We start from the raw sequence: 13,362 nt of genomic DNA, 5'->3' as shown, positions 1-13,362 counted from the left end.
TCTTGGTCCACATTTCAACAGGCCCTACATCCTCCTCGCCATTCCTCCCTTTCTGTGATTACTCACCCTCGTCACCCTTCCTCCCTCTCCCTGTGCAGGTTACACCCGCAAGACCCAGGCCACCACCCCCAGCAGTGAGTATTCAGAGGCTTCAGGAGTCTCTGCAACCCTGTGAGTCCCTGCCCTTAGAATGGAAGTGTCCAGGATCCCATGGCCTGCCCTGTGCACCCCTGCTCCACCCCCAGCCTCGGGTGAATGGGGACCCATACTCCTACCCACAGATGCCAACCTTGACCCACCCTCTCACTCACCTCCCACATCCATCTACCACCAAATCATCTCTTCTCCCTTCATAATATCTTGCAAGTCCTTTCTCTACATCTGTGTCATTCAGCCTTTATTCAAGCCACTGACATTTTTTTGCTAGGACTAATGCAGTAGCCTCTACTCTGGTTTCCTCTGCACAGCAACTGCAATGGCCCTCCCAATGTACCTCTGTCCATGTAGTTCCTGTCTTGTTCACAATCTTTGGATGACTCCATGTTATCTACAAGTCGTGTCCAAATCCCTGAGATGCACAGTCGCTGCCCCCCCCCCCTTTCTGGGCTCAGAGGGCTCCTCCAGTCTCATGTGTATACTTTTACATGCCCATAATGAAAACATTCAAGTCCCCTGGGTGCAACTGCTCTGTCCTCCTGTCGGGCTCAAGCCCAGACTGATTCTTCTGCTTAAGCACTCTTCTACTTGCTCAGCTCATGTTCACCTAACTCTTATTTATGCCTTTGGTAACACCTGAAATGATGCTTCCTCCTGGGTGCAGTCCTCAATTGTTGGTTGGGTGTCTCCCTGGAATTGTACACCCTTCTGGCTCTCCTGTAGCATAATGGTCTAGCCACTCTCCTGGCCACAGTATTAAGAGACTATGCCCTATTCATCCTTGGACCCACGGACCCCAGCACAGAGCCGCGTATACATTAGATACACACTTGCTGAATGAGTGAGCAAAGGTTGCTGATGTCTTAAAAACCTCATAATATTCTCTCCTTCAGCTTCTGCAGTCCATGGCTGTACTTAGGTCCATTGCTGGTTCTCCACTGTTAGAGCTCCAGGCAACCTTGGTGTCCTTACTATCGCGCAAACTGGACAATTTTCTATTCCTCCCCCATTGCAGCCACTGGCCCCACTCTGGTGTCCTTCACCCTGAACTTCACCATCACCAATCTGCACTACACTGAAGACATGGGGCACTCAACTTCTTCAAAGTTCAACTCTACTGAGAGGATCCTCCAGCACCGAGTAAGAACCCCTCAATGTCTACCATCAGCCCCACCACACGCCTGCCCACATAGTCCTTTAGCCCTTTTGCTCACGCCCCCTCTCTTTCCTCACCAGCTCAGGCTTTTGTTCAGTAAGACCAGTATTGGCCCCCTCTATGCTGGCTGCAGACTGGCCTCGCTCAGGTGAGACCCCCCAATGGAGGGATGTGTTGGGTCTGGTGGACTCTCATGTGCTAGCTAGCGGGGCTCAGTTCCTGGGCATGCCTTTGGCACTGCTGGCGTCCAGCACCCACCATTAACACCTTCATGTGTTCTTTATCCCTAGATGCTGGGAATGCTCAAGGCTTAGAGATGAGGCATCCTGTTTATCTTTATGGAATCCAGATGATTATTTGTTTTAGATGAAAGTATTCCTCTTAGAAGAACCACTGTACCTTGTCTGCAAATTACAATTAAAGTGTTTTCTGTCCTTAGTTGTGAAGGAGTTGTCCCAGATGAGAGACACTAAGGAGAGCCCCTTCAGAGCCAGACCTTTCTGTACTCTCTCAGCCTCCTGCCTTCTATTCTCTTGCTTTCCACATCCAGAAGGACCCCTCCTTATGATTTCACGTCCCCATGTCCTTTCTTCCCCAGGCTTAAGAAGGGTGGAGCAGCCACTGGAGTGGACATGATCTGCACTGTACACTCTGATCCCAAAGGCCCCAAGCTGGACAGAGAGCAGCTGTACTGGGAGCTGAGCCGTGAGACACATGGCATCACCCGGCTGGGGTCCTTCACCCTGGACAGGGACAGCCTCTATGTCAATGGTGAGGGGCTATGCTCCAGCCAGGGTCTCTCTCCTGGCCAGAGCTCTGTGTTTCTCTAAAAGGAGCTGCTGTGGTGCATCTCCTCTGGTCTGGGCTCAGTCTTCATTCTGATGATATAATCATGGGCTCCAGCCACCTACAATCTCCTTCCCTCCACTGCCTATTCCCCTCTGCTTTTCCCATAAAGGCCCCTAAATCCTACCTTTCCCTTAATCCTTTATGCTCACCCTGACTCTTGCTCAGCTTCTCCTGCCTTCTCTCCGCAGGTTACACCTATGGAGCTATAGCCCCGACTACCACTAGTGAGTATTCCTGGGCCCTGTCCCTTCTCTTTTGCCTCTTGTCCTCAGTGAGGAATATACCTGGAAGGGCCCCTCACTCATCCCTCCTCTCCCCTGGTTCTGGTGGAGAGTTCTAGCCCAGGGCAAGTGTGTCTCTCACATACAGGTCTGTCCTCCCACTATCCTGACTCTCATGTTATCACTCAGATTCTCCTAAAAACCCTGCCCTGATACTTTGCTCTTATTCTTTTACTCACCTCTATGCTTGTTACTCTGGTTGTGTCTTGGCATCGGTGTTGCACCATTCGTTGGGTTTTCAGTAAACACATATGGAAGTTGACCACCTTCTGGGCACCATGCTAAGTTACATACCGTCTTAGCTCTGGTTGCCAAAGCAAAATACCACAGGCTGGGTGGCTCAGATGACAGAAATATATTTTCTCATAGTGCTGGAGGCTAGAAGTCCAGATCAAGGTGCCAGCAGGTTGGTTTCTCTACAGCCTCTCCTTGATGTGCAGATGACACATTCTTGCCGCCTTTTGGCACTGTCAGTCCTTTGTACACACATTCCCAGGGTCCCTCTGTGTCCTAAACTCCCTTTCTTACACCAACAGCAGCCAGAATGGATTGGGCCCCACCCCAACAGCCTCATTTTAACTTAATTACCTCTCTAAAGGTCCTGTCTCCAAATACAATCACCTACTGAGGTACTAGGGATTATAGCTTCTTCAATTTTGGTGTGTGATGGGGAGTGGAGACACAGTTCATACAAAAACACATACATCTTATCCTTTAGTTCTCACTACAATCATGTGACTTAATTCCATTTTAGAGAGGAGTAAACTCAGGCTTCGAGAGGCTGCCAAGCCACACAGCAAATAAATAATAGAACCAAGAGTTCCTGTGTCTCCAAAAACTCATAATCTCACTCATCCATCAGTTCATTACTTTAGAAAGACATGCTAATTTTTGGTGTATACCTGTTGTGTTCAAGTTCGTGGACCAAACTCTCTTTGCATCCCCAGCAAATCCTGAAATAAGGATCTTGTAGCTTTTTCAAGAATTAATTGCCCTTGCATTAGAAGTGTTTCTGCAACCCTCTCAAACTCTCTTCTTGGGTCCATCTCTGGTCTTTTACCACAGCATCCTCCCTTGCTCCTTTGAACATCAGTAGGGTTCCAGGATCCTCAGGTCCAATGACAACCATCTTTCCCCAAACGATAGGAGGAAAAATAAGCTAAAGTTAGTTCCATTGACTGTGTTTTGTTTATCAGTATCCAGTCCTTGGAATAGTTCAGAAGCGTTGTAGGATCAATTCAATGTACATGGAGGGAAGGCAAGATGGATGGATGAATGGGTGGATAGATTGAAGGAAGGAAGTAATGATAAATGGAAATAGAGATGGTAGATGGAAGAAAAGATGAATGGAGGGGGAAAAGGATGGAGGAAAGATGTCTGGATTGATAGAAGGAAGAGATATGGAAGAAAGGAAAGATGGATGGATAGATGGAAGAAAAGAAAGAGTGGAGGAAGAAAGCAAGGGAAGCTGGATAGATGGAAGACAGTGGGGTTAGAAGGAAGGACAGAGAGAAGGATGCAAAGAAAGGGGTATGAATAGGAAGAAGGAAGGAAGTGAGGAATGAGGAAGGAAGGAATGTTGTATGCAAGGATGGTGCATGGATGGATGTCATGGGTACATGGACGGATGCATAGATGGGTAGATGGATGGGAGGGTGGGTGGATGGATGGAAACATGGAGGATGGATGGATGGAAAGATGGATGGGCAGATAGATGATAGAAGAAAGGAAAGAAAGAATGGAGGGAGATAAAATAAAAGATGGATAGATGGAAAGAAAGGTTGAAGGAACAAAGGATAAGTGTATGGATGATTAGAAAGAAAAACGGAAGGAAAGAAGGAAGGATGGAGGAAAGGATAAAAGGGAACTTGGAAGGAGTAATAAAAATAGGAGAGGGAAAAAATAAAAATAAAAAAAAATAGGAGAGGGAGGAAAGAGGGGAGATAAGTCTTTCTTCCAGAGGTCTATCCTGAATAGTTAACCCTGCGCTGCTCATTGCTTCTCTATTCTAGAGTCAGGCCACTGGGCCTCTGATCTCATTTCTATCATATGTTCATTTATTATACTTCTTCTGGGGTCTACACAGGTCACCCCAACTATTGAACCCTGAGCCAGTGGCACGTGTCTAAACAAGAGTGTGTGTCTTCACAGGGGAGGTCATTAGAAAGGACTCTAGGGGCAGCCCGGGTGGCTCAGCAGTTTATCGCCACCTTTGGCCCAGGACCTGATTCTGGAGACCCAGGATTGAGTCCCACGTCAGGCTCCCTGCATGGAGCCTGCTTCTCCCTCTGTCTGTGTCTCTGCCTCTCTCTCTCTCTCTCTCTCTCTCTCTCTCTCCCTCTCTCTGTGTGTGTCTCATGAATAAATAAATAAAATATGAAAAAAAAAGAAAGAAAGGACTCTGGGATTGGAGAATCTGGGTCCAAACCCAGACACTCCCTGTCCAGTCATGTAACCCTGGGCAGATAACCATTTCTGTACTGTGGTTCCTCTTTTGTTCAGTGTGGATGATTCTAGTGCCCAGTTCGTATTTATCCAGGGAAAGAGCTCCATATGTACTGAGTGATCAGAAAGTATTTTCTTATATGTTTTATATGATGAACACTTATATGTTGTTTACTCTGTACCCAGCACTGTGCTCAAGCACTGTACAGAATTTGACTTGTTCAAACCTCATTACAACTTTTGAAATAGGAATCATTATCTTGTAGATGAGTAAATCAAGATACAGAGAGGCTGGTTACAGCTGCTGGTTGGCCTTTTGTGTGTGTGCAATGCATAGAAGATTGGCATACCTGGGTGAGAGAGAGAGAGAGAGAGAGGAAAAGGGTGATAGAGACAGAGAGATAAAGACAGCAGAGAGAATGGAGGACAATGTCTGAGGTTATCCCCAGTCCCAAATTAGTGTGGTAAGTTGGAGCCTTTCCTTCCTGGAAAGAACAAAGCCACCAGTGTTTTCACAGAGCCCTCCACTCCTGCACCTGGGTAGGAAAACCATATCCAGCCCCCAAATCATTAAGCCTGTCCTTACCTGTCGCTGGAGTAGTCTCTGTTAACAAGTGACCCTCGGGTTCATTGGGAGGAAGACAAGAGGTCCTTGGAAGCCCCACCGTGGGTTGATGTTGGGCGCCTCGACCTCCCCACACATCCTTGGCTCTCTCTGCACCAACCGCAGCTGGGGAGGTCAGTGAGGAGCCATTCACACTCAACTTCACCATCGACAACCTGCGCTATTCAGCGGATATGGGCCTTCCCGGCTCCCTGAAGTTCAACATCACGGACACCCTCATGCAGCACCTGGTGAGAGGCCAGCTTCCCCGTCCCCCCCTCCACGACCCCTCCTCGGGGCTGTCGCCAGCTCTGACCACGCTGGCCCTCTCCTTCTTCTCCAGCTTGGCCCATTGTTCCAGAGGAGCAGCCTCGGTGCCCGATATGCAGGCTGCAAGGTCACCTCACTAAGGTGAGAACCCTTCTACCCACCATGGCCCACCACCAAAGGACAGGACTTCTGACTGTGGGAGGGGGTCACTTCCAGTCGTGGCAAGCTGTCTTGGAGGGTCCTTTTTGGAATCCACTTCTTCATGTTACTTTATTGTTATGATTCTGACAAAATACGTATTGGACATACAATTAGCCATTTTCACCATTTTTAAGTATACATTTCAGTGGCTTCTGTTATATGCACAATACTGTGCACCCATCACCACTACCTAGTTCTGGAACTCTTCATCACTGTGTGCCCATCGGGCAATTACTTGCACTTTTCCAGGTCAAGGTGTATCCTGTTGGTGTTTACAAAGCACTTCTCCATCTTTGTTTTCTTTTTTTTAATTTTTATTTATTTTTTGAATAATAAATTTATTTTTTATTGGTGTTCAATTTCCCAACATACAGAATAACACCCAGTGCCCATCCCATCAAGTGTCCCCCTCAGTGCCCATCACCCATTCACCCCCACCCCCCACCCCCCTCCCCTCCCACCACCCCTAGTTCATTTCCCAGAGTTAGGAGTCTTCCATCTTTGTTTTCATTTCACTTTCATTGGTGATGCAGCTCTTCTGAGGCAGGTCGTAGGCACCACAGTGACAGGACAGGCACTGCCCCTGCACTCATCTGGTGGAGAGAGCAGAAACTAAGTGGGAGAATAAATATCTAAAATGGTCTCAAATATGGTAAGGTGATGGGAAGCAGAAATGCATAGAGATGGGAAAGCAGCTTTACCCAGGGCACAGGATAGCCTGTCTGCGGAGGTGATTTCTGAGCTGTGTCCCAGTTAGAAAAGAAGGACATGGCCATGAAAACTGTTCCAGGCAGAGGAAACAGCATGGGCAAAGGTCCTGAGGTAGGAATGAGCTTGGCATATGCAGTGAACAGCAAGGAGACCGGGGTGGCTGGAGCAGAGAGAACAAGGGACAGAGAGAAAGTAGGTGTGTTTCCAGACATCAGCAGGGTCTACACAGTATAGAGTCTGGGCGGGAATTGATATTTTTTAATCGTAGTAAAATATTCATAAAAGAAAAATTTTAAGTGTCTGGTTCAGTAGTGTTAAGTATATTCACATTGTAGTGCAACCAATCTCCAGAACTTGCGACTGAAACTGTACAGATTTTGACTTGTTCAAACCTCATTACAACTTTTGAATGTAACAGCTCCCTGCTTCCTTCTACCCCCAGATGTTAGCAATCGCCATTCTGCTTTCCATCTCCATAATTTGACTACTTTAGGTGCCTCATACAAGTGAAATTATATGGGTTTTTTGGTGACTGCCTTATTTCACTGATCATAAAGTCCCCAAGGTTCATCTACGCTATGGCAGGCACCAGGATTTCCTGCATCTTTAATGCTGAATGATATTCCATGGCATGGATATATCATATTGAACTATGAAAGTCACATTTTGTTTATCTATTCCTCGGGACTTTGGTTTTTACATGGAATAGGCAATATGTGAGGTGCTGGGGTTTCAGCACAACAGTGAGCTACACTGTCCTGTTACTTGCCCTCATAGAGGTCACCATCTGGAAGGAACAGGAAAAAATAATATATGTTCACACTGAGAGCAATCAGGGCTTTGATGGGAGAAGCCTGAGGAATGTGGCAGCCAGAACCCTCTCTTGACAGCGTGGGAGGATTCTTGGAGAAGGAGGAGGTGTCTAAGTTGAGATCTAAAGAATGACCAGGAAATTACCCAAGTAAGGACAGAAGGGGAGAGATCTCCAGAAAGAAGTCACTGCATGTGCAAAGATCCTGGGGTGAGAGAGCATGGGCAGGTAGAGAAACTGTGAATGGTTCAACAAGGCTAGGACACAGGATATGAGGTGTGGAGTGACCACAGGTGAAGAGGTGCCACATGAGCTGCATTCCCTAAACATCAATCTCTCCTTCCTCAGGTCTGTAAAGAATGGCGCCAAAACAAGGGTGGATATCCTCTGTACCTACCGGCAGCACCCCAGCAGCCCGGGTCTACCTGCCAAGCAGGTGTTCCATGAGCTGAGCCAGCAGACCCGTGGCATCACCCGGCTGGGCCCCTACTCTCTGGACAAGGACAGCCTCTACCTCAATGGTGAGTGGTTCTCAGCCCACCTCACTGCTTCCACCCCTCATTCCCAGAAAAGTCTCCACTCACCACAGGTCAGGTCTCTAGGGGAAACCTTGAGACAAACTCGGGTGTGAATCTCACCTCCACACTGACCCCCCGCCCTCCAACAGTTACTCTGTAAGGCTGTCCCTGATCACACCTGATGAATAAATAGAGGTTCTGAAAGGTTAAGTAATTTTCTCAAGTGGACACCCAGGTTAAAATGGGGTGGAGCCAGGCATGAGCCCCAGTGGTCAGCATCCAATGCTGCACCCCACCCTATGCCTGAATTCACATCTGCTCCCTTCACCTTGGCCATTGCAGAGGCCATTTTAGGATATTTCCCCCTGTAAAATGTGCTTCATTTTGTTCACTCAGTCAGCAATCACCAGCATCTGTTATAAGCCAGGCTTGGCACCAGGGACACAGACAGGTCACATGTGCAACCTGTCCTAATGTAAGCAGAGACATTTTGTAGAGTGCTGTATTCCCCAAATGTAATGGAACTTAGCACACAGTAGGTTCTCATTAAATATTTGTTGGATGGAGGGATAGATTGGAGGGAAGGTGGAAGGCAGATGGTGGGATGGTTGCCTATGTAGGGAAATAAATGTGTGAACATAAATGTGATGAGTTTCTTGGGGACATGCTGGAGAGGTGAATAGGGAAGGGTCATTTCTAACTGGAAGATCAGGAAAACCTTAATGGTATAGATGACATTTGAATCTGATCTTAGAAGATGCATAGATGCTTACCTGGTTCACAGATGGAAAGGCATCCAGCAGGAGCCCCATATGGACAAAGGCATGGAATATCTGGGATTTTTCTGCCATCTCCCCTTATGTGTGGCATTTTTGTTTCCAGGTTATAATGAACGCGGTCCAGATGAGCCTCCTACAAGTACGTATCTTTGCATCCAGCACCCATATCAGCCTGTATGGCTCTTGAGCCAAGCTTTTCTCCTCGCTAATAAAGGGAGCTTGCCCCAAACTCAGGCTGCTCTCCTGAGTAGGGCCAGGAGTCAGTGGGAAGAAGAATGCTGAGTCCCTGGGTCCTTTCTGGGCCTGCGGGCATAGTATTGGCTTTCTAAACTTTCCATACCTTTCTGGGTTGGAGGAAGAATTTTGAACAAGCATTTCCTACAGGGATGGGGATTGAGGTCAGATGAGGAATCCATGCCTCCTGAAAGCAAGATCTCCTACAAGGGCCACAGAAGGGGCCTTAATGTCAAGCTGCAAACTGTGGTGGCCATTCAGTGATTTGGCCAAATTTGCCCATTCTGTTGTCCAGTGGTTCCTTCATTTATCTTTTAACCCATCCATTCTTCCATTCTCCAAGTTATCCCTTCTCTCAGACTTCGCCATTCTTCCTTCCTTCCTTCCTTCTTTCCTACCTTCCTTCCTTTCTTCTTTCTTTCCCTTTGCCCATCCATGTATTCATCCATTCTTCCTCCATTCGTCCATCCATCCTTCCTTTTCTTCTTCCCTCTCTTCTTTCATCCACCCATCCATCCATTCATTCATCCATTCTTTCATGTCTCCATCCTTTCTTCCTTCTTTCCATTTGTCCATCCATGTATTCATCCATTCTTCCTTCCATTCATCCATCCATCCTTTTCTCCTCCCCTCTGTTCTTTCATCTACCTATCCATCCATTCATCCATCCTTCCATCTCTCCTTCATCCCTCCATCCATCTTTCATTCCTCTCTCCTTTGTTCATTCTTCCATCTACCCATCTTTCATTTTTTCCTTCTATCCATTCATCCCTCCCTCCATCCTTTCTTCCTTTTCCCTTCCTCCCTCCCTTCCCCTCCCTCCATCCATCCTGTTTACCTGTTTGTCCTTTCCTCTTTTTGTCCTTACATCCATCTGTCCAACTTTCTTCCTTGTGTTTATTCTTGCTTTCTCTTTGACCTTTCATTTGCTCATTCTTCCTCTATCCATCCAGGTTACCCATCTGTCTGTCCACTTTTATGCCCATTGATTACTCTCTCTCTTGTTCACCTACATGTACTCTCTTGGGTTTACTTTATTCATGGGCTCACTCAACCCTCTGCTCCCACAACTCTTCCTTCCCTTACTCTCACTAATGGCATACCTGTGAATGCTTGTCCTGGGTAAACCACTGTTGGAGCCCAGGCAAGGTTTGGGGAGTTTCTCCTGCTCTGGGGGGGGGGGGGCTCTGCTCTTTTCTGATGACTGCCCTTTCCACAGCTCCTGAGGTAACCACCACATCCCTGCCTCGTTCATCATCACCTGCACAACCAGAAGCCACCACAGGTATCTGGGAGATCCCTTTTCCTTCCCAAGAGAAGTTCTCCAGCCCAACACCTCTACCAGCCAGTTGTACACAAGAGCTGGGAAGCCAGGGTGTAAAATTCTGGTTTAGGACATTCATGCCAATCGGAAAGAGTATACTGACAATTTAATCTAATGCGTACACTCATGGAGCTCCCAGTCTTATGGGATCAACAGACCATGATAACACAATGTGAGATATTCTGGGGAGAGGCATCTAGCATGATTTGGAGGGGAAGGGCTTTCTGGAGAAAGTTTCACCCAAACTGAGTCTTTAGGAACGAGTAGGAGTCATCCAGGAAAATAGAGGATAAAGAGTTTTCCTGTTCTAGGGGATTTGATGAGCAAAGGCTCAGCATATTGTATGGAGACAACTGAGAGGGATTTGGTTTGCATAAAGCATAAACTTAACCTGGAGTATATGGATAAGTGAAGCTGAAAGGTTGGCAAGAACTGTTTTGGGAAGGACCTTGAATGCCATGTCAAGAAGCTTTAACCTGACACTGAAGGCCAAAGGAAGCCATGGATAGCAGTGACTATATTGAGATTTTTTTCGCTTAAGAAAACTTCTTCTAGTGTTCAGTGTAGAGAACATTCTTTAAATGTGGCATCCAATAAGCCTGCTGAGGTATTTGTCTAGGTGAGAGAATATAAGACTTGAACTGGGACAGGATAGAGAGAGAGGATGCATGTGAGGGCCATCCTAAAAGTGGAATTGGTGTTACTTGGTGGGGAAGCGAGAGGACCTGAGCTACATGCTAGTTTTGACTTAGGCGACCAAATGGTGGGTGGTGGTGCCAATGGAAGAGAAGACGACAGAGTACAATGAATTCAGGACCCTGATTTGGTCTCAGGCCAACTGTACATAGTAGCCCTCTCTCCTCTCTCTTCTTGTAGCTACAGGACACAGTCTGAAGACCCTCACACTCAACTTCACCGTCTCCAACCTCCCATATTCAATGGACATGAGCAATGGCTCAGCCATGTTCAACTCCACCAAGAGGACCCTGCAGCACCTGGTAAGACCCTGCTCCCAGCAGTTCCTAGTGGGTTAAATTCCACCCAGCCCTTCCTTTATCCTTGTCCCTCCTGTTAATCCTCCTCATTCTTCTTCCCCAGCTTGGATCCTTGATCCAGAGGAGCAGTCTGGGACCCTTCTACTCAGGTTTCAGATTAATCTCCCTCAGGTAGGACTTTTTCCTGAGTATTTGCCAGTAGTGACCATTTTGGGGACTGACCCTTCTGGTCTTCCCACTGACCTCCTATTTTGTCCCTCCCTCTTTGTGGTCCCCATGGTAAGGTTTCAGGACCTCTCTTTAGAGTCCCCACATCCCTCTCTCCCCAGACCTGATAAGGATGGGGCAGCCACCCGTGTTGATGCCATCTGCAACTACCGCCATGACTCCATGGGCCATGGGCTGGACAGAGAGCGACTTTACTGGGAGCTAAACCAGCTGACCCATGGTGTCACCCAGATGGGCCCCTACACCCTGGTCAGGGATAGCCTCTTCGTCAATGGTGAGTGATTTACAGCAATCATTTTTTGTCCCCGTTCTATTTTATTTCCTCTTTAACAAGTCAGCCCAAGTTCTGATTAGGGGAAACCTTTCCCAAATCTCCATGGAGAGATTCTTTCCTGTTATTTCAAGTAAGTAGAATGATAATCTTTAACAAATTAATATAATGAATTTTAATTTGAACCCCAGATATCTGACTCAAGGGATCTTTGGGTACAGGAATTCTCTATGTGAAACTCCTCTATGTCAGTGGTTTTCACCAGGGGTCAATTCTGCCTCTCAGGAGACACTTGGCAATGATGAGACATTCTGGTTGCCACAATTGGGGAAGAGTGAGATGCCAGGGATGCTGTCAATGTCCTCCAATGAACAGGAGATCCTCAACAAACACATATACATTCTATCCCAAGCCATGTGCTGGGTACAGAGATAGAACACACAGTTTCTCTCCCTGAAAAACTCATAATCAGGATAACTAAACATTACTTGGGGACACACAAAAAAGGCAGAAACACTGCTATTAACAGGGCACCATGAAAGCACAGATAAGTCAAGGAGGACTTCCTGGAAGAGGATATTATGTATGCAGCACTATACTAAGCACTGGGACATGACAAGAACAAGACAAATGGGTCCCTACTCTCCTTGAATTCCACCTCACTGGAGTTCTGAAACATGAGTAGGAGTTTTACAGGAAAAGCAGAAGATTGAAGAACATTCCAGGAAGTGGGACCTGCATAAGCACAAGCAGAAAAGCTCACCTCAGGAGAATCCCTGTAAAGTTTCCATTTTCCCTCTCTGTGGGGTGACTTTCAATTTGGAAGCCCCCAACATGTGGGCCCGAGTTTGGCTGATTCTGATGATAGGCACCACGCCTCTTTCTGTGCTAAAGGCTAAGAGTTTCCAACTGTCTTCTCTTCATCTCATTGGCTGCAGGCTATGCACCCCAGAATTTATCTACCCAGAGTGAGTATCAGCTAAATTTCCGCATCATCAACTGGAACCTCAGCAACCCAGACCCCGCATCCTTGGAGTACACATCCCTGCAGAGGGACATCCAGGACAAGGTGGAGTCTCTCTCACCCATCCCATCTCTCCTTGACCTGGGTGCCCCCCTCATTCCTCTGATTCACATCTATTAAGTGATTACTTCAACTCCTTACCTATGTGCTCTGAGTTCTCTCAGTTTCCAAAGATGGTGCCCTGCCTGCCTTCTCCATTTCCCAGATGTGAAAACTGAGGCTCAGAAAGGGGAGTGGTGTACCTAAGATCACACAGTCAGGATTTAAACTCAAACCTCCTTTGCTCCAAGGCCTGTGCCCTTTCACTGGCCCCAGTAGCTCCCTCCAGCCCCAGAAGGTCTCCATCTCACCCATTATCCCCACCCTTTATTCTAGGTCACCAAACTCTACAGAGACAGCCAGCTACAAGACATGTTCCGCTCCTGCCTGGTCACCAACTTGACGTAAGTTGAGGAAGTTGGAAGCACTGGCTGAGCTGGCAGTTTGTGACTCTGAGCTCCCATCC

General features: G+C 47.3%; 1 protein-coding gene across 1 annotated transcript in view; it reads left to right on the top strand.

Annotated features, from left to right (window-relative positions):
• Positions 1-13,362, top strand: part of MUC16 (mucin 16, cell surface associated) — a 92,404-nt gene that overhangs the window by 66,196 nt on the left and 12,846 nt on the right. The window contains exons 43-57 of the mRNA XM_072722141.1: positions 99-134; positions 1,172-1,296; positions 1,393-1,460; positions 1,911-2,083; positions 2,350-2,385; positions 5,618-5,742; positions 5,835-5,902; positions 7,833-8,005; positions 8,885-8,920; positions 10,235-10,300; positions 11,216-11,337; positions 11,438-11,505; positions 11,664-11,836; positions 12,772-12,902; positions 13,233-13,300. Coding sequence (XP_072578242.1) covers positions 99-134; positions 1,172-1,296; positions 1,393-1,460; positions 1,911-2,083; positions 2,350-2,385; positions 5,618-5,742; positions 5,835-5,902; positions 7,833-8,005; positions 8,885-8,920; positions 10,235-10,300; positions 11,216-11,337; positions 11,438-11,505; positions 11,664-11,836; positions 12,772-12,902; positions 13,233-13,300 — 1,468 coding nt within the window. The remainder of the gene's footprint in view (positions 1-98; positions 135-1,171; positions 1,297-1,392; positions 1,461-1,910; positions 2,084-2,349; positions 2,386-5,617; positions 5,743-5,834; positions 5,903-7,832; positions 8,006-8,884; positions 8,921-10,234; positions 10,301-11,215; positions 11,338-11,437; positions 11,506-11,663; positions 11,837-12,771; positions 12,903-13,232; positions 13,301-13,362) is intronic.

This window comes from Vulpes vulpes, chromosome 9 (genome assembly GCF_048418805.1).
Source record: "Vulpes vulpes isolate BD-2025 chromosome 9, VulVul3, whole genome shotgun sequence".
Taxonomy (NCBI): Eukaryota; Metazoa; Chordata; class Mammalia; order Carnivora; family Canidae; genus Vulpes; species Vulpes vulpes.
Note: the sequence above shows the minus strand (reverse complement) of the source record. Positions and strands in the feature narration are given on the sequence as shown.